This window comes from Argentina silus (assembly GCF_951799395.1).
Source record: "Argentina silus genome assembly, chromosome: 11".
NCBI classification, from domain to species: Eukaryota; Metazoa; Chordata; class Actinopteri; order Argentiniformes; family Argentinidae; genus Argentina; species Argentina silus.
In genome coordinates, this window is record NC_139665.1 from 1,058,509 (window position 1) to 1,084,181 (window position 25,673).

Genomic DNA, 25,673 nt, shown 5'->3' on the forward strand with positions numbered 1-25,673 from the left:
TCTTCTTACTCTATAGTGACTTTTTTAAAACTGTTTCCCCACCGACCTCCAGATGAGACTCCCGCTGCTCCCTCTGTGCTCCTCACAGCCGATGCTGGCTCTCCTCTCCCTGGCTCTCTTGGTAACTGTCCCCGGGGCGTACACACACCCCCACTTCCCCCTGGCCATCCTGCCCACGCTGGAGATCCCAGACTGGGAGGCTGCCCTCCAGCTCCAGGCCTCCCTGGACGTCCCTGTGGCCGTACCCGCCGGGGGCTTCCCTCCCTGGGGCTCGCTGCTGGAGCTGGGGCCTGGGGATCCACGCCTGCGGCTGCTCAGGGAGCTGGTGGCGGAGGACGGCTGGGGACAGCAGGGCATCAGAAGGGGCCAGAGGGGGGATTTGGAGAGGACGCCACTCGGTCCGTTCCCCGGTCACCCCATGGAGACTCTTCACTACGGAGAGGGGGGGGAGGGGGGGGGGAAGAGGAACGAGGCTCTGACGTCCATCGCTGGGGGGCTGCAGGCCTTCAACAGGGAGAAAGGAGGGTTCGGGTTCCGCTTCGGAAGGAAGCGATGAATCAGGGAGGGCACAGGCAAAAGACTGAGACTCCCGAAGGGTGGGGTACGTACGCCAGTAGAGGCCGGTGGAGGTAGAAATCAGAGGACGGGCTCATTGTAATGCATGGAACGGAATGTGTGTTTGATACCATTCTTAGTTCCATGCATTCCATGCAGTACGATGAGCCCGTCCTCCGATTTCTACCTCCGCTAGCCTCCCCTGGGGGAGAGGGATGAAGAAAGGGTAAGAAGTATAAAAAAAAGAAGACAAACGCAACCAGATTAACAGTATGTCAAATCAATCATATATGACATGATATACAGGAAGACCAAGTACAAAGTACCAAACCGAAAGTCTATCAACATTGTAACTTAATAAACATGTATTGAGGGTATGTGGATACAGTATGGTTTATTATATGTGGACTCCTGCCTGCAATGTGAACTTTTTTGTCCTCATTTTAATCCCATTTTGAAAAGGTAACCGTTAAACCTGTGCAGAACAGGTCAGAACAGGTCAGAACAGGCGGGTCTGTGCATCTGTGTATCTGTGTATCTGTGTAGTCTCACGTTGGACAACGTCGTGAGATTCTGCTGCACGGCTTGAAAACATGGCAGTGACAACATGGCTGCTATTGTTTATATGAACCTTAACAGAACGTCCTATGAACTCTCTTTCAATAACTACCACATAACACAACCATCAACTGAACATAGATGTGCAATCAATAGATCTCTCAAATACCACAACGTAGGCTGTCCTCACAACGTAGGCTCAGAGGGAGAGAAAACAAGCTTTGGTGATGAAAATTCACTTCCTAACGTTATAAAATACATTTGACCAAGACAACATGATTCTTCGTGTTGTCAATCATTCAGTGGGGTATTTGGTAACCTAATATATCCGATAATAAGCACGGAGCACTGTTGACCGAGCAGCCGCTGTCTAGCAGCAGCCTGAGGATGTGACATGTTGTGGTGGTCCTCTTCAAAGCTGTTTCCGCAGGACGACCCCAGCTGAAGGCTCAGGGTACACTTACTGCTCTGTTGAAATTTCACAAACATACGTTTGTTTTTGTGAGGAAAAGAACACTAATTTCACGTTAATATGAAAAGCGTATACTTGAACATGAAATGACTACATCTCATGTTGTATCCTACCACACTCTACACATCCCGGCATTTCGGGCTTTTCCTCATTTAGGTAAGCCTACACATGTGTCAAGAAAACATGACTGATCATGAAAATGTTATCAATGACAAAAAAGGTATTTTGCACACCTGTATTCTCTATTTCACAGGTGCCTAGGAAAAAACTGGGAACTGACAAGCGCTGATCAGCAACTGCTAAAAACCGCTGTTCTCGAACATCACCAATAAACTCCATCACCACGGAGCATATGGACCTGTCTCCATCCACATGGTAATAGACCCACCTCGCAGAAATCAGAGGACGGGCTCGATAAAACAAAACAAAACAAAACACCACCACCACCAGACCCCCAAAAGACATATGAATTAATGATAGTATTAATCATATCTTCTTTTTTTATTTACAGAAATGTGTGGAACTTCTCAGTGACGTAGGACGCGCCAGAATTCGGTGTTTTCATTTGAATTTATACACGGCACAAGATCCCGTTTATTTAGATTTTATCTAACCTTTATTTATACAGGGGAACACACTGAGCCCAAGCCCAGCTTCGTTTAGATAGACCATGTTTCGTTGTGGCTGCCAGCTGTATAAATGAGGACCCATTCGCTCACAGCAATCCTGTAGCTAGCCAGTGAACAGTATCAGTTATTATTCCACGCAGACCGTCAGGATGGTGATGTTACCCCGAGGTAACGCAGACCCACCGACCCCGCAGAGGTCAACCCAGCCCGAAGCCAGCTTCACCTCCCCGCAGGGCTCACCCAGGAAGTCCGCCCGCCTGACCCGGCTGCAGGGCGACGCACCCGTCAGGACCGTCAACACGGTGACCAACGGCAATTAAATCACACTGCACATAGAAATCATCTATTTGGCTACAACTGAGTCTTCACTTTAACAGATGCATTTTATTCATGAAAGTCCTCCAGGTTGATTATATCTTTTTAACTGACTTTTTATTCTTGGAGAATTGTGTTTTATTTCTCAGGGTTATTTCTCTGGGAGGGATGGGGGACAACACGACCGAATCACAACCTTTAATAGTGGCCAAACACCGGAGAGACCCCTCAGAAAGATAACAAGGTAGCTCATATTATCAACGAAATGATGAGATGTAGATTTTTGTCATTTGTTATGTGAGGCTGATAACCTTGTTGACAAATGGCCTGTGTTGCTTTCTGCTGACATATTATTACTTTCGTTTTTATTTCTTCACAGGAAATCGCCAAGGTTTCAGGCCAACGGGGCCAATGAAGATGACCAAACTGGTTAGCATTATTGTCTCCATCTTAATCATGTCCCATACCCTCTTGAAATGTAAGATGTCAAATAAATGACTTTCAGATTTAGTTGACGTGAGAGGCATGCCATTACCAAACAAAAACAACCAAACAACAATTCTAGCCGACTTTTAAAGACTTCCTGATGCTCAGACCGATAAGACCTGAACTGCTGACGGATTCTGACTTGTTGTGTGTTCTGTTTACGTGCTCAGGTCAGGTTGACAGGTTCCTCAGCCCGCGGCCCGCCGGGTCTCAGGGGGTCGTACGACGCAGCACCAGAACCAGCAAACACCAGCAGTCCGTGATCTACGACCGCATCATCACCAAGTAAGGACAAGCACCACCTGACCCAAACCAGCCAATCAACATACACCGACCACCAGGGGAGGCTAGTGGAGGTAGAAATCGGAGGACAGGGCTTATTGTAATACATGGAATTAATACATGGTCCTCTGTGGCTCAGTTGGTAGAGCATGGCGCTAACAGCGCCTAGGTTGTGGGTTCAACTCCCACTGGGACCATATATACTGATAAATGTATGCACTCACTGCTCTGTCAGTCGCTTTGGATGAAAGCGTCAGCTAAATGGTATGTATTATTGTATTACATGGAATTACAATGAGCCTGTCCTCCGATTTCTGCCTCTACTGAGAGCAACTGAAATCTTCAATGGAATCATGCTAAAGGATGTTTATGCCACTGTCTGCATCGCGACAGCACTGCCGAGGCCGTTCTCCTGAAGATGGGCGCCATGGAGAAGATGAGTCGCCAGAGAAGCAGGGACTCGAATGACACGGTGAGGCTTTCCCTTCTAGCCGATGTAGCGGAGGTGGTTTGGAATCACGCTCTTGAGGATGTCCTCTTGGTATAACGGTTTACAGCCTCTGACTGTATCAGCCCCATTGTGAGGGTGGTGCATCAGGCTGGTGTGTTTAATACCATCCCTCATTCCAACGAGCCCGTTGTTTTTGTTGTTTTTGTTTGAATTACAGAGAATCTGTTCTAAAGCCCAGAAAATAAAGATCTCTGACCGACCAACCAAAAAAGACGCCAATCAAAACAAGGCCATTGAAGGTATCTCTCTACATTTGTCCAAAGATGACAAAACTCAAGGCGTCATGGTTATTTTGTGTTGTTATGAACTGTTGGCCCCATTGCTTATTTCCAGAGTGCTTTGATGACGATGAGGATGACGAAGATGAGGACGACGAAGACTATGACGGCGAGGATGATGATGATGATGATGGTGCTCATAGCACGTGTCATGAAGCCAGACAGAAAAACGCTGTTGTCCGCTACCAGGCGCCCCTGGATGGTTGGTCCCCTTTGAGATTAGTCCCAAAAACACACTGAACACCATCACAACAGTCTTACATCATTCAGTGCCGAGGGTGAATAAAATCGCCCAAATTAGATCTGCTTAGTCAGGTCACATGGTCATGACAGACAGCCATTTTGACAAAGGAAATGGAGCATCTGACTTACAATGATGGGGTTGATTACAGAGACCCTCTAACTAAAATAAGTGAAATAAGTCATTCAAGTGAAATACTTAGGAGGAAAAAGGGCTTTATGCCTTGATAAAGGGATATATCAAGTAGTTAACTCACTAACTGCCAAAGAATTCCGGAACACTCACCACCTAAGTGTTCTATGTGGTGTTTACCTTGCAACAACACTCCTCCGATTTCTACCTCCACCAGCCTCCCCTGGTTCAGATCTGTACTCAGGCTCCCCCTGTCTCACTGTTGTGCCTGTAGAACCCAGGAAGCCGGCCATGTTTTTCAACAGCCCCATGTCGTCCACTAGAGGGAGCTACCGCATCAGCGCCTCAGTCCCCAGGAGCGCTTACACCACCAGTCGGAGAAGCGGCAGGTCAGATCGCATCCACCATACTGCCGGTCCAGTCCAAATGTAGAAAACATCGGTTTTACTTTGTACACTTTAATTTCAGATCAAAATGTATTTGTTGTTGTCCAAATTGTTTTGAAGAGAAATAGATTTTTTTTCTCATTATTTACAATGACCATGCCCTGCCTATGAGCTATTATTATTATTATTATTATTATTATTATATTGTCATTAATTTTTAGATCAAAATCAGTTCACTGTCACTTGTGAACTTAGCTGCTGTCAGCTGTCACCATGGCTACTGGAGACTAGTAACATATTTTCCAGCTCAATGCTACAAAGGTTTGTATAAAAGTCGAAGTAAACATAGATGGGATTACAACGGTATATATCCCATCCAGCCACAACCTTTAAAGTCCTTGAACTTTACCCTCCCGCCCCGCCCCCCGCCCCATGACTGTATGAAACCTGATGAACGTTTGAATGTTTTCCTCTTGTTTTTTCTTTCTGAATGGTTTGGAACATCAGGATCGGGTCTATAGGCAGGTGAGTCTTTGGCACCGTTTGAACAAGTTAGGATTCTTCAGGACCTGTGGAATGTGGGGGTGTGGGTGTTGTAGTATTCATTTCATCCACAATCCATCACTTTTGGGTTGAAGAGGTAGTGATGTTGCCATGTGATCAATAAGGAATGAAGAGTCCATCTCATGTCTTTCCTACCTAGAAGGTGATGGATGGTATAGAAGGTGATGTAGAAGGTGGTATAGAAGGTGATGTAGAAGGTGGTATAGAAGGTGATGTAATGTATTCACCAGTGTCTCTCACCTTTACGGTTCGGTTTGACCCACAGGAGAAAGCATGGCTGGCACCCCCTAGAGGCCAAAGCCTCAGACGAGGAAGACTCCTCTGAAGAGGATGATACGGAGCAGTGTGGAAGTAAGAACTCTGGCAGGTCAGTGAAACAGTCATTTAAATTATTTTCAGAAGATTTCCCCCTCAAACTTGGATAAAACAGTTCACCTCATTATTTCTCATATTCACTTTATTCTGTTCTATTTATCATTCCACATTGTAATAGGACACTATGCAGTCCTCCATGAAGGAACATGTAAGGTGATAGGTGTAGTGTTAGACCAATGCTTCTGTTTTATTTTGAACTTTGACTATGACATAATGTGTAGTGGCCGGTGATGTCACAGTGGGCGAAGGTTCCGGCGTGGTTGTTTTGGTTTACCATGGTTTCCTTGGTGAGCATCATTCTGTGGCAGACAGCTGGAGTCAACACATGATCTGGTTCATGAGTTGCTCTGTGTGACTTGAGTTACAAGGAACAGAATACAATTAATATTCTTTAGATTTTTAGAGGTAAAATCTCTTGTGTTTTCTAGTGTTTAATACATCAGTGGGGAGCTCTGTGGGGTTTTGAGCTTCTGAAGCTCAGAATAAGCTTTAGAAGACAGAATATCTCCTTCATTTTGGAGTCCCTCCCCCAGGTGCCTACCTCTCAATTTGCGCAAAGAAGACTTTTTGGGAATCCGTAAAGACAGGATGAAGATCGGTGCCAGCCTTGCGGATGTGGACCCTATGCTGATCGACCAGTCGGTAAGTCTTGAACACAGATACAGAAACATCACAGCGAAGATGAAATGTGGCAGGGACTTTGTTCAGTTGAATGTTCGACTGAAAACGTCAGTGATAAATTCAGCCATTTTAACCTGGTGAACATAAATGCTACGGTCTCAAAGTGAGTAAAAAGCTCAACTCAGATTTCTTTCTCCTCCATCCCCTCCTCCTCCATCCCCTCCTCCTCCATCCCCTCCTCCATCCCCTCCTCCTCCATCCCCTCCTCCTCCATCCCCTCCTCCATCCCCTCCTCCTCCATCCCCTCCTCCTCTCTTCCCAGGTGCGGTTCGACAGTGTGGGTGGCCTCACCAGCCACATCTCGGCCCTGAAGGAGATGGTGGTGTTCCCTCTGCTCTACCCGGAGGTGTTTGACAAGTTCAAGATCCAGCCCCCGAGGTGAGGGTTGTGGAAGGGTTGCAAACACACTAGAGGAGGCTGGTGGAGGTAGAAATCGGAGGACCGGGCATTTACAATGAGCCCTTCCTCCGATTTCTACCTCCACCGCCTCCCCAGGTGTACCCCATTCTGTGACGTTGTTTGGTCTCATTTCTCCAGGGGCTGCTTGTTCTACGGCCCCCCGGGGACGGGGAAGACCCTGGTGGCCCGGGCGCTGGCCAATGAGTGCAGCCAGGGGGACAGGAAGGTGGCCTTCTTCATGAGGAAGGGAGCCGACTGCCTGAGCAAGTGGGTGGGCGAGTCGGAGCGTCAGCTGAGGCTGCTGTTTGATCAGGTACATTTGACTCACCTCCACACCAGAGGGCACAGACACCTATTACTGGGTGGTATGGACAGGTTAGGGACAGGGGAGGCTGGTGGAGGTAGAAATCGGAGGACGGGCTCATTGTAATGCACGGAACGGAATGAGCTGACACTGTACCCCCACTCCTCATTCCGTTTCATGCATGACGTTTCATACATTTCTACCTCCACCAGCCTCCCCTGGTTAAGGGAGTCTTGTATTTGTTACCGGCTCAAATGTAGGGGATAGGGATTGGTGGTCTTTGTTGTTGTGGGTCTTTATAGGTCAAAGGTCAAGTGCCGGGATGGCTGATTGCTGTACATTGCCTGCATACCCGCTGAAAGGGAGACGTGTTTATTTGTGTCCGCAGGCCTATCAGATGAGGCCCTCCATTATCTTCTTTGATGAGATCGACGGATTGGCTCCGGTTCGCTCCAGCCGCCAAGACCAGATACACAGGTGAGGCATTCGAGCACCGCGTCGTCCAACTCAGGGACTCTCCCATTGCGTTACCGCTGTGTAGTTTTCCCTCAGCGGAGGGTAGAGTGGAGGTGGAAACCGGAGGACGGGCTCGTTGTAATGCATGGAACGGAATGAGGAACGGCGTCAATTCAAACACAGTGTGCAAAACGTTGTGTTACTCCTCCGACAGCTCCATCGTGTCCACTCTGCTGGCGCTGATGGACGGGCTGGACAGCCGGGGGGAGGTCGTGGTGATCGGCGCCACCAACCGGCTGGACTCCATCGACCCGGCGCTCCGGCGGCCCGGCCGGTTCGACAGGGAGTTCCTGTTCGGCCTCCCGGACCTGGAGGTACGGCCAGCTGGATCTGAGCCACTTGGTGCAACACTTGGATTCTCGCCCACATCTCCCATTGACGTGATGGTTATGTTGCAAATCTATAGTTTGGATTCAACCGTTTGCTGACCTCTCTTTTCTGTCCATCTCCTCTTACAGTCCCGGAGAGACATCTTAAAGATACACACCAGGCAGTGGAATCCGACTCCCTCCGACGCGTTCCTGGATGAGTTGGCTGATAAGTGTGTCGGTAGGGAACTGGTTATTTGAGTATGAATAAGTGTAGCTCATTTAAACCTTTTGTTGTTGACCTAATTTGATTAGATTTATAATATTATGTTGTTTGTCAAAGTTTAGAGTTTGATACAGTTCATTCATGATGAGTAAGTTTCAAAGATACTTTACACAGACCTATACTTAAATATTTATCAAGACAAGGTCACATATTTGGGCAAGACAAGGTTTTTTTTAATGGCTGAAAAGCCACTTAGAGTGCCAAGTGTTTTTTGTGGTATTTACCTAGCAACAATACTTTGCAATACTTCACCCTCGACACTGAAGTTAAACTAAATAAACTTGAAACTTGAAACTTGGGTGCCATAGGCGATCGTGCACGTAGTAACCGTAGTAACAGCCGCCGTTCCCCGCCCGCCCCAGGCTACTGCGGCGCCGACATCAAGGCGGTGTGCGCCGAGGCGGCCTTGTGCGCCCTGCGGCGCCGCTACCCCCAGATCTACGCCACCTCCCAGAAGCTCCTGCTGGACGTGGGCTCCATCAGCATCACCAGCCGAGACTTCGTCACGGCCATGAGGAAGATGGTGCCGGCGTCCCAGAGGGCCGTGTCGTCCCCGGCCAAGGCCCTGGCGCCCGCGGTGCTGCCGCTGCTGGGCCCCGCCCTCGCCGGCCTGCTGGACGTGCTGCAGAGGCTGTTCCCCCACGCCGAGCAGGGCCTGAAGCGGAAGAGGGCCGCAGGTGGGTCTGGGAAGGGTCTAGGGTTAGGGTTAGGGTTAGGGTTGTGTTAGGGTTAGGGTTGGGTTGGGTTGGGGTTAGGGTTAGAATGTTCCTGGGGTTGGTTGGTTGGTTGGTTGGTTTGTTTTATTAGGATCTCTTTTAGTCCTTATTCAGGCTCATCTTCCAAGAATCCTGAGAAGAAAACCATTAAAATGCTTTTATCACATCACATTTAGACACACAAACACACATTCTACATGAGACAACAAGAACAAAAGAAGGGAAACCCAGGCGACTGTTTTACTGGTCTAACAAGCCCCAGTGACAGTGTCTCGTGATATTTCCCATTTATTTGAGGAAGTAAATCTCTGACTGTGGTTTCTTCAGTCTGTATTGTTATTATTGGTCATGTGATTGGAGATGACGTCATGGCCTATTGTTTTATCTAATCAGATCTGACGTCCAGCATCCTGGAGGATGACCTCATGTACAGCGCTGACGACAGCCAATCAGGAAACAGCTCCATCACCAAGCAGAGCACCAAAGGCAGCTTCCTGCATTTCACCAGGTAGGGAACAGGGAGCCAATCAGGTCCCTCGAAATCAGTCACATGTCTGCGCAAGTGTTTTTTTTTTTCTGAGCCACAGAGGACAACTCTCCATCCCTCCATCTCTCCATCTCTCTATCCCTCCATCTCTCCATCTCTCCATCCCTCCATCTCTCTCTCCCCCTCCAGGAGTGCGGTCAGCCACCCGACCGCCCACCGTCCCAGGCTGCTGCTGGCCGGGCGTCCCGGGGCGGGTCAGAGCTCCCATCTGGGCCCCGCTCTGCTCCACGCCCTGGAGAAGTTCACCGTCTACACTCTGGACATGGGTGTGCTGTTTGGAGTCAGCACCACCTCCCCCGAGGAGGCCTGCACACAGGTACTGTCCACCTACCTCTGTTCACCTGGACCCAGGTACGGTCCACCTACCTCTGTTCACCTGGACCCAGGTACGGTCCACCTACCTCTGTTCACCTGGACAAGGTACCGTCCACTGGTTGGAACAGCTAGCCTCATGGCCCGACTAATGACCTTCTTGTCAGGGGAGACTGGTGGAAGTAGAAATCGTTGTTGTTGTTGATAGTGACGTCATCCCTTCTGTTGTTGTAACCCAGGTGTTCTGCCAGGTTGTTGTTGTTGACAGTGACATCATCCCCAGGTGTTCTGCGAGGCCAAGCGGACGTCCCCCAGCATCCTGTACGTCCCCCACATCCAGCAGTGGTGGGACACGGCTGGCCTCGCCCTCAGGGCCACCTTCCTCAGCCTGCTGCAGGACATCCCCTCCTTCTCCCCCATCCTGCTGCTGGCCACCTGCAGCGTCACCCACCGCGACCTGGCTGAAGAGGTACCTGCTGCCCCCCCCCCCACCCCCCACCCTACACCCCCCCGGCACCACACTGTCCTGTATACTATTATTTGATATTCATACATGGGGAGTGTTCTTAATTTTTTCTATGGATCGTACAGCGATACGACTATCGTACCCTTGTTCCTCCTCCTCCCTCAGATCCAGACTCTGTTCCGGGCAGAGTACGGCGAGGTCCACTCTGTCAGAACCCCCACCCAGCAGGAGAGAAGGAAGTTCTTTGAGGACCTGATCCTGAGCCAGGCTGCCAAAGCGCCGGCCTCCAAGAAGAAAGCACGTCAGTACTGGACCCTGTCTGTTCCCGTGACAACATTAACAATGTGGACTTGCTGGTTTTGTGAACAGTACTAGTCAGCATCAGGGTCTGTATGATACATTTGTACAGTACATTTGAATCTCTCTCTCTTTACCCCCATATTCGTTACCTACCCCCCCCCCCCACTCATTCCTATACCCCCCCCTCCCTCCACACTCCATTCCTATACCCACCCCCCCCCCTCCACACTTCATTCCTATACCCCCCCCCCCCACACACTCATTCCTATACCCCCACACACACACTCCATTCCTATACCCCCCCCACACACACACTCCATTCCTATACCCTCCCCCCACACACACACACTCCATTCCTATACCCCCCCACACACACACTCCATTCCTATACCCTCCCCCCACACACACACTCCATTCCTATACCCCCCCCTATAGTCATGCATGCCATGGAGGTGCTGCCCCTGGCCCCCCCTCCGCCCCCCAGGCAGATGACGGAGCGAGAGCGTCTCCGTCTGGAGGAGCAGGAGGAGGACACGCTGAGGGAGCTGAGGCTGTTCCTGCGGAACGTGACGGAGCGCCTCTCCCAGGACAAGCGCTTCAAGGCCTTCACCAAGCCCGTGGACATCGAGGAGGTGAGGGACACGAATGAACGGTTGAGTGAAAAGGAAGAGAAAAACCCTGATGACTTCTTCTCTTCCTTCCTCTCTCTGGCGTCGCGACTGCCGGTGGCACTTGTTCCTATGGAAGTGTTTACTTACGATGACTGATGTGTTGTTGAAAGGTGGTAGCCGGTTGGTTGGTCTGGAATGGGGAGGCTTTTTAACTTAGCATGTGATCTCAGTGCTGCTTCATAGCTAAACAAGACCTGGTCAAATCAAGGTTGAATAAAACATTCAGAATGTTTTCAAAGTCCCCCCCCCTTAGGGTTAGGGCTAACCCTAACCCTAACCCTAACCCTAACCCTAACCTGCCCTCACCCAAAGAGACGTCCAGAGAAGAGGACATTGAATGGATGGCGTGTGTGTTCCTCTCCAGGTGCCAGACTACCTGACGGTGATCAAGCATCCCATGGACCTCTCCACGGTGCTGTCCAAGATCGACCTGCACAAGTACGTGACGATGAGGGAGTTTGTCAGCGACGTGGACCTGATCTGGAAGAACGCCCTGGAGTACAACCCCGACAGTGACCCCTCTGGTAGGCGTCCACCATCATTGATCCATCTCCTGACATTCTCGTTGTTTTCTGATGTTGGAAATCAAATCGTTACAAAATTCCCGACTCTATATTATCCCACCCATTTGTACTATGTGTACAGCAGCGGTGGAGGTAGAATTAGTGGTAGGAGGTAAAATGCGTGGAATGGAATGAAATACAATGAGCCCGTCCTCCGATTTCTACCTCCACCAGCCTCCATTGGTATAAAGTATGTCAAGCATACATCTGAAGACCCCAATGTGGTTCACTCTCAGTACTCTGGGTACTCAAGTCTCATTGGTGTGGCCTCTTGTATTGCACGTCCCTCACCAACGCCCCTCTCTGTGTTCCAGATCGACAGATCCGCCACCGGGCCTGTGCGCTGAAGGACACGGTCCACGCCATCATCAGAGACGAGCTGGACGAGGACTTTGAGAGGGTCTGTGAGCAGATCAGAGAGTCTCGCAACAACAGGGGTGAGCGCTGCTTCTTCTGGTTTGCTCGACATCTTAATCGCTTAAAAATGCACTGAACAAGTCTGCTGGAATATGATGCAACATCTACCCAGGAGGTAGTTTAGTTACACACACGCGCACACACACACACGCTTTTCTTAAAAGCCCTTTTGGGTCACTAACCTCACCTACTTGTTTCGTATGTGCACCATGTTGTCGTAAACATGTCTGGAACGAACCTCAACTCTCATATCGTCTCTGTGGCCCGTTAGTCTCATGAACCCGCCGGTGTTGTTCTTCCTGCAGGATGCACGTCCTCAAAGTTCGCCCCCTCCTATTACCACACCTTGACGAAGGAGGAGGGGTTCTCCGAGTCCAAACGGCCGCACGGCTTCACCGGCATCAAGGACGCCAGCACCCCGTTCACCGCAGACACCCCGCGCCCCACACGTAAGTCTGACCCCGCGCCCCACACCTAACGTCTGTTCATTCACCCTAACACCCCGTAAGTCTGTTCAGATTAGAGAGAGACCAGGCCAGATAAAGACCAGACAGAGAGAGACCAGACAGAGACAGAGACCAGACCAGACCAGACCAGACCAGACCAGATAAAGACCAGACAGAGACCAGACCAGACCAGACCAGACCAGACCAGACCAGACAGAGACCAGACCAGACCAGACCAGACCAGACAGAGACCAGACAGAGACCAGACCAGACCAGACCAGACCAGACAGAGACCAGACCAGACCAGACAGAGACCAGACAGAGACCAGACAGAGGACAGACAGAGACCAGACCAGACCAGACCCCCTGACCATATCCGTCCATCCCCCCCACAGAGAGGCGTCTGGGCCGGATCACCCGCGCCACCCGTACCCTGGTACAGCAGCAGCAGCAGCTGATCGACGTGGACATGGCCCTGGAGATCCTCACCCAGAAGACCCCCCAGCTGCTCGTCGACCACGACAAGCTCAAGGTAACAGGATGCTCCTTCACTTCCTGTCTAGGTCATAGGTCAGGCAACTGTTTACAAAGTGGTTAGAACAATAATGTGGTGATGAATCTAAATCATGGGGTGTTTGAATGGTGTCAGTCCCAATCAGAGTCCCAAACTGAACATTTCCATAGTTAATAGTTTTTACGTATGTAATAACTATTCTGCCATTATACTGTAAGTAATTACCAGGTGAAATACTGTACATAACCAACAGTTGTAACTCAATAATTCACTGCCAGTGAACTTGAATGAGTGAACAGCCATGAGCGTGAGGGAGGGCACTTATGTTTATCTAATGAACCATTTGATTTGTGGATAATTAATTCCAGGAATTACTCAAAAGAGCTGTGGCCAAAACCGAGGGGTATGAAGTGTACCAGCTAGAGAAGCTCTACGCCCTGTTATGCCAGAGTATCTACAGACACCGCAAGACCTACGATAAGACAGAGCTCATACAGGTACGCGGCCAAAACTAGTCACTCTTCTGTGTGTCTCTAGCAGGGGAGGCTGGTGGACGTAGAAATCGCAGGACAGGCTTATTGTAATGCATGGAATGGAATGAGGAATGGTATCAAACACGTGTTCCTTATTCCGTTCCATGCATTACAATGAGCCCGTCCTCCGATTTATACCTCCACCAGCCTCCAGTCACTCTGACATCCACAAATGAAACATTCCCTACACAGATGTGTCTACACACTGCTAGTTTCCTCCTGTTTTAGTCACTTTAATGACGTGTGATGATGAACCAGTGTTCATTTCTTTTAATTCTTTCTGATTTTAGGAAATGAAGAGAGAAGTTGACAACTTTTCCTAAATTCACTGGATGTTTTGGCTTATTTTAATAAAAGATGATGCATTTCAGAACAGTTTCCTTGTTTATTTGCACATTTTTAATGTAGTTCTACATGATTCAGTGTTTATATCGTCTAAGCTTGCATTTAATATTGGTCTGAGAGCTAACAGTTGCTTAGTATGTATTTCCTTGTTATTCTCTGTTATGAGTGTATGATAGATACATTTCCAGGTTGTTCCATCACTTTCAAAATCATATTTCAGTCAAAGCCTCATGAATGCAACTTCTATATTTACATTGAAGTCACATCTGTCTAAAGTAAGTGAATCAACTATACAGTCCTAGCAGTCCTTCTGCAGCACCCACTGCATATAAACTATTAAAAAAACTGTTGCCAAGCAACTACAATAACAATAATACAGAATTACAACATTGGCCAATATAGCCACCAGACGTGCTGTGATTTCCAAGATTTCTCACGAGTTATCCTTCCCGTAAACCTGGCACTTTCTTGGCAGCCATATTGGCCAGAGTTGTAGTTCTGTATTATTATTGTAGGCACTTGGAGACGGAGTTTTGATAGTTTATATGCAGCGGGTGCAATAGGACTGTGGCAGGGGCAGGCAGGGGCAGGCAGCAGCATGGAAGAGGAGCCTGACACCTGGGTGAGCACAGAAGAGCCGGACACTGTTTCAGTATCATGACATGTAACGCAAATCACAACAGGTTCACCGGCCGACTTGGAGTGCAAACTTTTTTCTCTATTTCCAGACAGTTAACACACACAGCATACTGCGGTTTGGTCAGATGATGTTTATCAGGGGAAGACGGTTCGGGTGGGGCGGCCATCTTGTTCCCTGACATGCAGCTACACAGGCTTCAGGCCTCCTCTCCATGACCGGACCTGGACCATTGCCTTTCCAACGCTGCTTCGTCTTCTTCCTCCTCCATTCTCGTTGTGGTGCATTGCTGCTACAAGAACTCTGACATTTTAGAGAGACAAAACAATACAGTGAGACATGAAAATAGTTCAAATGTGACACTGCATGTGAGGTGGTGCAATCCTACTGGAATTCAGTTTGTATGGACAGCACTAGTAGTGGAATCTGGACATGGCAGGTGTTACCTCCAAAGCATTCCAGGGTGTCAGTACACAACATTCTGTGGGGCGACCTTCAGAATCAGCCATGGACGCCTTCAACTGCCGACTCAACTTTCCGACATCCTCGACAAGGCTCTTGTTTAGGATGATGTCAGAGACTCTTTCCTCAGCTTTTGAGCCTGAAGAAACAAATGAGGTCTATAAGATTGAGGTTCCACAACATAAAACAGACAGATATATACCTACATAGATAAACAGACAGATATATACATACATAGATAAACAGACAGATATATACATACATAGATAAACGGAAAGATATATACATACATACATACATAAACAGATAGATGTATACTTGGCTGTAACCATTGACGTCCATCAGGGGTTGGGTGGAGACAGTCGGGAGAAGGGGTTGTCATGGCAGTAGACATTCATCACATGGTTTGCCCATGTCCACTTCGCCACCGTCTCCTCGCCAGAAAGTTGACGCTCTGACGCCAGTCCCTCGCCGCCTCGCCGCCCGGCTCTCCAGGAGAGTGTCCATCTTGTTGGCGACGCCTGGATACAAAACAAAGACCCGTGCAACAAGAGAGCATTACAATGTGACAAGTTTTAAAATGGTCATCATTAGAACCCTGCTGTAATGACGTAGCCACTTAAGGTGGTGTGGAACAACAGCCATCATCATCATCATCATCATCTGCAAGACAGGTGTCAATTGAGCTCCGATGTGACACTTCATGAGCTGGACTGTCGTGGTACTGACTTAGATGAGGAGTGTCGTGGTACTGACTTAGATGAGGACTGTCGTGGTACTGACTTAGATGAGGACTGTCGTGGTACTGACTTAGATGAGGACTGTCGTGGTACTGACTTAGATGAGGACTGTCGTGGTACTGACTTAGATGAGGAGTGTCTGGTACTGACTTAGATGAGGACTGTCGTGGTACTGACTTAGATGAGGAGTGTCTGGTACTGACTTAGATGAGGACTGTCTTGGTACTGACTTAGATGAGGACTGTCGTGGTACTGACTTAGATGAGGACTGTCGTGGTACTGACTTAGATGAGGACTGTCGTGGTACTGACTTAGATGAGGACTGTCGTGGTACTGACTTAGATGAGGACTGTCGTGGTACTGACTTAGATGAGGACTGTCGTGGTACTGACTTAGATGAGGACTGTCGTGGTATTGGCTTAGATGATGATTCAATATCATGGAGCCAACAGCTGATTAACTTGGCTGTCATATTAGCAAAGTTACACCCGAAGACACCTGTTAAATACACTTCCGTGTACATTAAGTTGTAAATGTACGATTATTGTGCATCAACAGCTCGTGACAGAGAAACGAGCCGGAGACAGAAGCTTTTCGGGACTGTTCGACACCCGACATGTCGAATTTGGCGACAGTTCAGAGACGGTTTCTAAACTAAAAACTAAACCGACAGAAAGACTCTGACACCGGGAGAACCGGGGAGAACCCGGGAGAACCCAGGAGAACCGGGGAGAACCCAGGAGAACCCGGGAGAACCCAGGAGAACCCGGGAGAACCCAGGAGAACCGTTCCGGCTGCACCGTCACATGTATGAATAAAGCGTGTGTTCAGGCTCAGCTACCTCTCTATTCTCTGTTCCATTCGATGAGCCTTTGGGGTGAATCGATGGAACCGTTCCTCTCCGCAGTGAGAGACGTTTGGAGAAGCCCGTCTCAGTTCGCCGGTAGTTTTCGACCGGTTTCGCGATGAAATCAGACCGTTTCCACCGTCTCCGGTTCCCCGCTCGTCCGGGACAGAATGTCGCTCCACGATGACGCAATGACGCACAACGACGCTCTGAAGAAATAATAATAAAAAAAAAAAAAAGACTCGTCAGATTCGATGAACTATCGATGCTTTTACCTCCACCGTTTTACACGTCAAAACACAGCAAACAAGGCGACGTTTGGTAATCATAAACAAAAGGAGTGAAACCAACCGAAAGCTAAAGTATTGACTACTTGTGGGGTGTCACAGCAGATGGACTGCTGCTCCTCGGCTCCAGAGCCTTCATTGGGGAGGATCGGCTGGGCTAAGGCGGAAGACAGCAGCGTCCAGAGATGTCGGGAAGCTAACAAGATGCTGCTTTTTAGCGACAGATCTTAATGCTGGTAGGTGTTAAAACGAGCACCATGTCAAGTAAACTACACTCCTCATAGCTGCAATAAATGGAACAGAGCATGACCAAATATTCCCATCCCCCCTAAACACAGCTACTCTACCGTGCACTACTACTAGTGACAGATGGGGACGAGCCAGTGACAGATGAGTTGATTCTGTCCTCTGGACTGACAAGCAGGGAAACTTGTACACACTAGATAAGAGAAAGCTGCCGTGCATAGTCAGTTTCATAGTCGAAGATCTCTCTTCAATTTCCTCAAATCACTTCTTGTGAAGACGCATGTTATTGTAGAATGAACACACAGCTGCAGTAATGTAGCCTTACAGTAATGTTTTTGTCGGTGGTATAAACGCCTTTTACATGTCCCACCAACGGTTAAATAATAGTGATGGTTAGACTAGTATTTAAGACTGTTCAAGTAGCCTGTTTAGCAGAAGACTTCCCATTTGTTCTGTCTTTTGCGGATAACAACTATAAGGTCATTGTCATTCACTCATAAGGCCCACTGATTGTTGTTAGTGTTGTGCACAGAAAAAAATATCATGTATTCTTTCTTGCAGGATTCAAGGATAAGTAAACGTCAAAGTCTGGATACATGAAATCATCTGTATGGAGCAACAAGTCCTAAACTAAGAGTTTGATTCAGATTCTAACGGTATTCGTATGCTGCCATAGAAACACGATGGCAAGCAGAAGAAAATCCACAACGCCGTGCATGGTCCCGCCCTTAGAGGCAGCGGACTCCGACCCAGACATGGATGTCATTACTGAGGGAGAGGAAGAGGCTGAGGAGGGTGCGGCTCACCGCTCTGTAGAAACGTCCGGCCTCTCCGCTGAAAGCAACCCCAGCGACAAGGAGAGGCAGGCCATCGACCACTACATTAAAACTATGGACCTGAGTCCTGCAGAGGGAGGTTATGAGTGCAAATACTGCAGCTTTCAGACCTCAGAGCTCAATATGTTCACGATACACGTCGACACCGAGCACCCAAATATAGTTCTGAACTCATCCTACGTGTGTGTTGAATGCGACTTTCAAACCAAGCGGTATGATGCGCTGTTGGAGCACAACGCGCGACATCACCCGGGGGAGGACAACTTCACCCGGACGATGGTGAAGCGCAACAATCAGACCATCTTCGAACAGACCGTCAACGACTTGACCTTCAACGGCAGTTTTGTTAAGATAGAGGAGGACGAGGACGCGTCGTGCAGGGGCATCACCCTCAGCAAGACCCCCATCATGAAGATCAAGAGCAGGGAGTCCAAGAAGTTTACGGGGTCGCACAAAATGGCGGATACGGGCGTCATAAAGGTGGAGAGTGACGGGGAACAGGACATCAACGAGGTGTCCCCCCCTCCTGCCCTGCCCACCGGAGTGGCCGTGGCAACACCGTTGCAGATTCAGCCCGTTCACCAGAGCATAATAGTCAACCAACCGAACATGGTCCAAATGAAACACACCAACTCCGCTACAATGCTCCCCCCGGGGACCCTGGCTCAAGTTCTGTCCGCCCTGCAGAACCAGCAGAACCAGCAGACCCCCCAGACCCAGATCCTCATCCCGGTCAGCAGCATCCCCACCTACAACGGAGCCATGGATAACAACGTCCTGCTGGTCAGCGCCTACAATCGGTTCCCTTATCCCTCCGTGTCCGAGATCATGGGGCTCGCTGCCCAAACCAAGTTCTCGGAGGAGCAGATAAAGGTGTGGTTCTCCGCTCAGCGGCTGAAACACGGGGTGAGCTGGACCCCGGAGGAGGTGGAGGAGGCCCGGAGGAAGAAGTTCAATGGTTCTGTGCAGACGGTGCCTCAGACCATCACCGTCATCCCTGCTAACATCGCCACCGCAGCCAATGGCCTGCAGTCCATCTTTCAGACCTGCCAGATCGTTGGCCAACGAGGACTTGTTTTAACTCAGGTAGGTGGTGGCAATGCCATACCTGTGGCCTCACCCATCACACTCACCGTCGCCGGGGTCCCCAACCAAGCCAACGTGCCAGAGCCGTCCACCTCGGAGGCGCCTGCTTCGACTCTGAGTCCCGATCCTCTCGGGGTGAAACCCAAAAAGTCCAAGGAGCAGCTAGCAGAGCTGAAGACCAGTTACCTGAAGAGGCAGATCGCCACGGAGGCGGAAATCACCCGGCTGATGAAGATTACCAACCTCACCAAAAGAGCAATAAAGAAGTGGTTCAGCGACACGCGCTACAACCAACGCAACTCGAAGGACCACCATGGAGTCGCCTTGAGTGACATCACGGTCACCACCAACAGCGTGGACGCCAGCGGCAGCACCGCCATCGTGATAGACTCCAGCGACGACGCCAGCGACTACTCCCCGACGTCGGCCAGCCTGGTGAACGATCCGCGCGTCAAGTTCCGCAACGCCTTTCCCGACTTCACGCCCCAGAAGTTCAAGGAAAAGACTCCCGAGCAGCTCTCGCTCCTGGAGGCCAGCTTCCAGAAGTCCGACCCGCCCACGGACGAGGAGCTGGGCAGGCTGAGGTCCGAGACGAAGCTGACCAGGCGAGAGGTGGACGCCTGGTTCACAGAGAGGAGGAAGATGCCGTCAGACTCGAAGGACGGTGCGGATGTCAAGGCCGAGCTGGAGGGCGGCGGTGTCAAAGCCACGCCGTCGGGACACGAGAGTCAGACTACGCCCAGCGGCCGGAAGATCATGAAGAAAACCCCGGAGCAGCTCCACGTCCTGAAGAGCGCGTTCGTGCGCACCCAGTGGCCAACCGCGGAGGAGTACGACAAGATGGCGGAGGAGAGCGGCTTGCCGAGAACGTACATCGTTAACTGGTTCGGAGACACTCGTTACGCCTGTAAAAACAGCAACCTGAAGTGGTACTACCTGTACCAGAGCGGGAAAGTGAACGAAGCCATGAACGGAGGCGGCCGTCAGAAGAAGCCGCGGAAACGGTTTCGAGGTTGGTCAAGGAGGACCCGGCGACCGTACCCGTGCAAACAGTCGCCGCCCGCTCCCGCCAAACCCAAGACGGGTAAAGAGATTTTAAAGGAGCACTACCTCAAGCACAAGGTCTTAAATGAGAAAGACTTGGACGAGCTGGTGTCCAAGTCCAGTATGAGCTATGAGCAGGTGCGGGACTGGTTCGCTGAGATCAGCAGGAGAGTAGACGAGGGAACCCGCCCTTTCAGTGACGGTGAGGAGGAAACGCAGGGGGGCGGTGAGGAGGAAACGCAGGGGGACAGTGAGGGAGAGATGGAAGTGAAGGAGCAAGGGGAGGAGGGGACTGATGATGACAATGAGAACAACAATGATAAAGATGAAACGTATAATGATGAGTCCAAGGAACAGAAACAGCCTCAATGTGAGAAGCAGTCAGAGTCAGAGGACCAATGATGAAGATCCAGGTGAGTGGGGGGGATAGGAGACCGTGAGGACGGGGAATGAACGTTTATGTGAAACATCTCGTTAGCTGCTTGTTAATCCAATGGTGCAATGTATCCAAGGAAATGTATCCAAGGAAATAGATGTATCGAAGGAAATTGTAACCATTCCAAGAATCTCTCTCTGAATTTCATTAGGAAAAAATATATTTCTGTTAACTTATATGTAGTTTACAAGCAAATGTGTTGGTATGGGAAGGGAATTTCTGATGACGAATGTGTTTTAGAAAAATGTGTAACAAGTTTTGCTCCCGCAGAATTCACTGTTGCGAGCAGATGAGAAGGATGAGGAACAGGTGCACCAAGTCTTTGGGTGTCATGCTTCGCGGACCAATCAGACAAGAAGACACAGAGATCCTCGGTTTGATGCCAAATCATTTCAGCAAGGGATAGACCTAATGGATGTTTCACCTTGGCTCTGTTGAAAATGCTGTTTGGTCTTTTGGGACATTTTACAGTAATTTATATTTTACCATTACCTTGCTACTTTTAATAAATGACATCCAAGACATTTCTATGAGGTGAAACCTCTCATTTTTCTTGTAGGTTATGTAATAACTTTCTAAATAAGTGTGTGCGGGTTTTAAAACTTCATTGTTTTGTGAATATTAGCCTAATTCAATCAGTGCCATCTGTTTTGGGTCATGTTTTAAATTGAACCAGAATTGAATTCTGCATAACGGTTTTATATGTATTCAAGTTTATAAGAATTTGTCATTCTTGAATAGTTATGGAGTAATAATTTTGGGGGTGAGTGGGTTTCTCTGTATGTTGGCTTTCCAAATGAAAAAATGCATTTGTGTTGTTATTCAGGAATAAGTAAACATTACCTCAGTCATTTAAGCTAAGAATTTAAGGTGGTGACATTGTTCGTTTTAGATTTGTTTTAAAAAAGATACACAAGCATGAAACTGGTTCATTCACAATGTGTTTCAGATGGCATTTTTTTTCCAAAGTCAGTAACTCAAGCATGCATAGTTGTGCTTTCTCAAATACGGGTTGTTCAAATCTTTCAGGTGTACAATGACAACTATGTAGGGTGAAGAACACACCACAGGCGCTTGCTATAGTTCCTCTATCTTCCTCTGTTACCACGTAGAACTATGCTTAAATCTGGATGTGCAGGTTTCTATATGCAAATATACATCAATGAGCAATCAACTGATAGGGTGTGGAATTGTTACGGCTCTATGATTTTCAGCAATGTCAAGGGACCTAAATTCAGAACAATGAAATGAGTTTTTTTTTGCCATCCTTAAAAAGGGGCAATCTGGGATTCAAACAACAACAAAGCAGTCACCCGGCCTTTGTTGTTAAACAGCTGAGGGACGGGGCTGGAGAAATGTAACCACTCTCAAATTCATAGACAGAGCTATGGATGCAAGGACTGACCATGCATGAGATAAGATGATAGCCCTAGTTAGCACAATTGCTATTACAGTTTTTCACAAAGAAAATGTAGCTTAGCTATTCCAATCACACCAATACACGATGGTGACACCATTGGACGTTCTAAAATGTCATGATAGTATGTGTGTACAGAAAGTGTTTTTTATATTCCTAGATGAAATAGCTCTCTCTCTCTTAACCCTACTCCTGACATCAGCAAGAACGCAGCTCCATCACAATATGCATGGAAGAGAGGAAGTGGAGTGATTTCTGGAGGCAACTGAGGTCAGGGTGAACTACCTCTGAACCACAGATGCAATCAGCTGTGAGTCTCAGTTATGTACGTGTGTCTCAGTTGGGTTTAGCATGACTATGCTAAGCTAGCTGTCAGCAAGAGGGGGTAGTTTGAACCATGTTTTGGAGCTATACAGGGTTTGTTTACAATGTAAAAAAACAAGCTTATGTTTTGGGTTCTGATGGGGTAAGACAGTTGATCTCATGAGGCATTTATAATTATTCAATAATCAATAGCTACATACTGTGTCATTAATTTAAAAGTTAAAAAAATCCCAGATTGCCCCTTTAATTGCTGTATTGACTATTTTTTGGTAGGTAAGTTATTAATTATATCTTACTTTCATGAATAGCGTTTGTTTGAAAGCAAAAATAAACTTTGGCAAGAAAATTCATTTAGTATCAGATCAGTGCTTTTGCTGGAGAAACAGGGTCTCGGCAAAGTTACACAATATGAAAACTGATGAACACAGTGGGAGCTATCCGTTAATTAAAATGTATCACATTTCTGCACCCACCATCTGCTTTGCTTTGTATGTGCCACATTTGTTATCAGAACGGTTGGCAACAGATAACACCGTCCCCTGACGTTTCATCTCACTCTTTTTGGAAGCATTTCTGTTTCTACAAAACACAATCACTTGCTTTGGTGTTCAGGAACATCAAGAGATGATGCTGTTATCATGTTCGGGGATTCATATCACAGCCCCTTCGTTTCCAGAAGGGGGAGCTATTTGCTATATTTTTGGCTTTGTGAAGTGAAAATCTGATATGCAGGGGTGGGTAGTTCAAATTCACAAGTAGGCCTACAGCTCTCACAAGTGTATGTTTTCAACATCAAATATTCCCTGTCAATATTACGATAATCAAGATGTTGAGGGCTTGATTGGGAAATCTAAAGTTACCAATATAAACTGTTCATTATTAAATTTGATACAAAAAATGTTTGATACAAAAAATACAAAAAAAGTTGAGTTAACAGTATTACTAGCTATTCCACAATGAAGCCACCAAATTAGACTAATTAAAAATGTTAATTGGAACAGCCACACGTCCTGTATGCACAGCAGTGTGTCCTCTGGTTTCCCCGCGGTACCTCTCCCTAAACAGAGGAGGACCTGCCGAACCCAACATCTCCACTGTCAAAACCCACTTCAATTTAACGGCTTCCCACCAAGGGGAGCCATGCCGAAATATTTAACCATCAAGGAGTTGATCATTTTGAAAGACAATCGTCTAACGTTGTGTTGTGACCAGCTGCGGGCTTCAATCCTAACCAGAGGACTCTTTCGAGAGAGGGAAAGGAAAGGTGACGTGCGAAGAATGGTGTCAGCGATCGGCGTATAGACGTGGGAACAAGAAAATGCCCTTCTCTGCTGACCTAGTTATCCGAACAGCGGCTACCCAGGCGGCGCTGCGCAGTAAATACATGTATGGCGGCGCAGATGAGTGCTACAGTTAATACTGCACTACACTCGCGTCTTGGCAGCGGCCGTGTCTATGTCAGCCGCAGCCCCCCCCCCCCCCCCCCCCCCCTCCCTCCACCCCGCCGATTACGCAGCAGAGGGCGATCGAGAGAGAGCGAGAGAGAGAGAGAGAGCGAGAGAGCAGCCCAGTCTGTCTGGTGCTCACTGGGTCACGCTGAGGACGACTATCCCTGTCTCCCCTCTCCCCGTCCCTCCCCCCCCCTCCCCCTACCTTCCCCACGCGTCTGCTGCCGCTGCCCCAGGTCCCTGCTCGCTGCATCGGCCTACATACAGTATCAACGCCTGCCTGGCTGCCTGCTCCCATGATGCGGCATGCTGCACAGAAAGCGTTCCCAACGTCGCACATGTCGTCTCCTGCACATGTTTTTACATTCGCTGTATCCACCCAACACAGGTGACATGAGTGTAAACTACAGTATATTGAAGAAGAAAAAACCCCAACAACACTGAGTCATTTTCTGAAATAAATGCCAACAACATGAGCTATTGCTTTCGGCAGTGGATCCACAGAGATCGGGATGAGCCCTGCCCCTGGTGTCCTCGTATAACCCCTGGCAACAGGGATTCATATAGCAGCTCACCAGGGGAGGCTGGTGGGGGTAGACAACGAAAGACGGGCTCATTGTAATGCACGGATGCACACGTGTTTGATACCGTTCCTCATTCCGTTCCATGCATTACAACGAGCCCCCCCCCCCCCGTCCTCCGATTTCTACCTCCCCCGGCCTCCCCTGCTACTCACATACTGTATAGCCCCACCATGTCTAGATTCCTCTGAGCAGGTCAGCCCACGCACCCCTCATCAGACATAATCCACTCTTGTCATCTCGTATTTGCGTCTGTGTTCTGAGTTTTGAAACAGGGGAGTGATCCAGGGGAGAGGGTTCACTAAGCCTCAGAGGCCCTCAATGTGCGGCGCCTAACCTGGCCTGAAAAGCCCCGGCAGAAGACACCGCAGCCGACTCTGTCCGTCTGAAAAGGGGCCATTACACAATTCCATGAGGCTATTGAAGTCGAGAGTGTACAAAGACTGTATTCAAGCGGTGTGCTATTTTTTGAACGGCATGCTCTGTTTAAAATTACATTTACCATCTGCTGGTTTTGAGATATTGTTCTTGGTTGTATCAGTTTCTACCTGAATCAGGCAGTGTAGCACCCCCCCATTCAATGAAATGAGAAGCTAAATTGAACTTTGAATTGAATTTATTTTTATGGAAGAGAGTCTATCCCATGACCAGCATTATTGTTCCATTGGATTGCGGACATGGACGAACTTCAACCCACACACATTCTGTTTATCTGGGCACTGCCACATAACCGCTAACTGTTAGCACTTTCTAAATAAAAACCAATAGAAAGTCAATAGAACATAACTATGCCCGAATTATCTCAAAGTCATTTAAATGAAGTGTAGTTGTGTTTTTTGGGGCATGACATTTCAAACATGCCAATTTGTGATCCGTTGACTTGAATCGTTGTTTGAGGGGTTGAACATGCTAACGGTCAGCTGGGAGGCTAACTTCTGGACGCGTCTCAGTTGGGTTTAGATGGCGTGACTATGCTAAGCTAACTGTCAGAGCATTAACCCTGTTTAGCCACTTGTGAATGTGTGCTACCATAGCGTCCGAGGTTTATTCCCATCTGGAAGGTTTAACACTAAACCCACAATGAACAGATGTTTCATTCAGGTGGAATTGAGGCACCGTGCAGGTTTAATCTCACCTGCAACATCCGCCTGTCAGGTAACGGCGGAGGGATATG

The 25,673-nt window shown here is 48.5% G+C and overlaps 3 protein-coding genes across 3 annotated transcripts in view; all 3 read left to right on the plus strand.

The window, feature by feature from the left end:
* The window catches only part of qrfp (pyroglutamylated RFamide peptide), a gene marked incomplete at both ends in the record, with an annotated part of 6,219 nt that extends 5,663 nt beyond the window's left edge, over positions 1 to 556 (plus strand). The window contains one exon of the mRNA XM_083680520.1: positions 89 to 556. Coding sequence (XP_083536646.1) covers positions 89 to 556 — 468 coding nt within the window. The remainder of the gene's footprint in view (positions 1 to 88) is intronic.
* A 1,807-nt stretch (positions 557 to 2,363) lies between these two features.
* LOC310812102 (ATPase family AAA domain-containing protein 2-like) lies at positions 2,364 to 15,044 on the plus strand (the record flags this gene model as incomplete). Its single annotated transcript, XM_083680521.1, has 28 exons — positions 2,364 to 2,516; positions 2,679 to 2,773; positions 2,909 to 2,958; positions 3,186 to 3,300; positions 3,691 to 3,769; positions 3,966 to 4,047; positions 4,142 to 4,288; positions 4,734 to 4,848; positions 5,353 to 5,370; positions 5,675 to 5,776; positions 6,318 to 6,426; positions 6,728 to 6,843; positions 7,003 to 7,177; positions 7,557 to 7,645; positions 7,839 to 7,998; positions 8,143 to 8,233; positions 8,641 to 8,955; positions 9,388 to 9,502; positions 9,671 to 9,857; positions 10,137 to 10,322; positions 10,485 to 10,620; positions 11,055 to 11,251; positions 11,655 to 11,814; positions 12,168 to 12,290; positions 12,576 to 12,719; positions 13,112 to 13,248; positions 13,599 to 13,727; positions 14,054 to 15,044. 28 exons carry the CDS (start codon positions 2,364 to 2,366, stop codon positions 14,084 to 14,086), a joined length of 3,558 nt encoding a protein of 1,185 aa, XP_083536647.1. The 3' UTR covers positions 14,087 to 15,044.
* A 1,751-nt stretch (positions 15,045 to 16,795) lies between these two features.
* LOC310811971 (zinc fingers and homeoboxes protein 1-like) lies at positions 16,796 to 21,253 on the plus strand. Its single transcript, XM_083680346.1, has 3 exons — positions 16,796 to 17,317; positions 17,889 to 20,706; positions 21,000 to 21,253. Exon 2 carries the CDS (start codon positions 18,011 to 18,013, stop codon positions 20,693 to 20,695), a length of 2,685 nt encoding a protein of 894 aa, XP_083536472.1. The 5' UTR covers positions 16,796 to 17,317; positions 17,889 to 18,010; the 3' UTR covers positions 20,696 to 20,706; positions 21,000 to 21,253.
* The last annotated feature ends 4,420 nt before the right edge of the window (positions 21,254 to 25,673 follow it).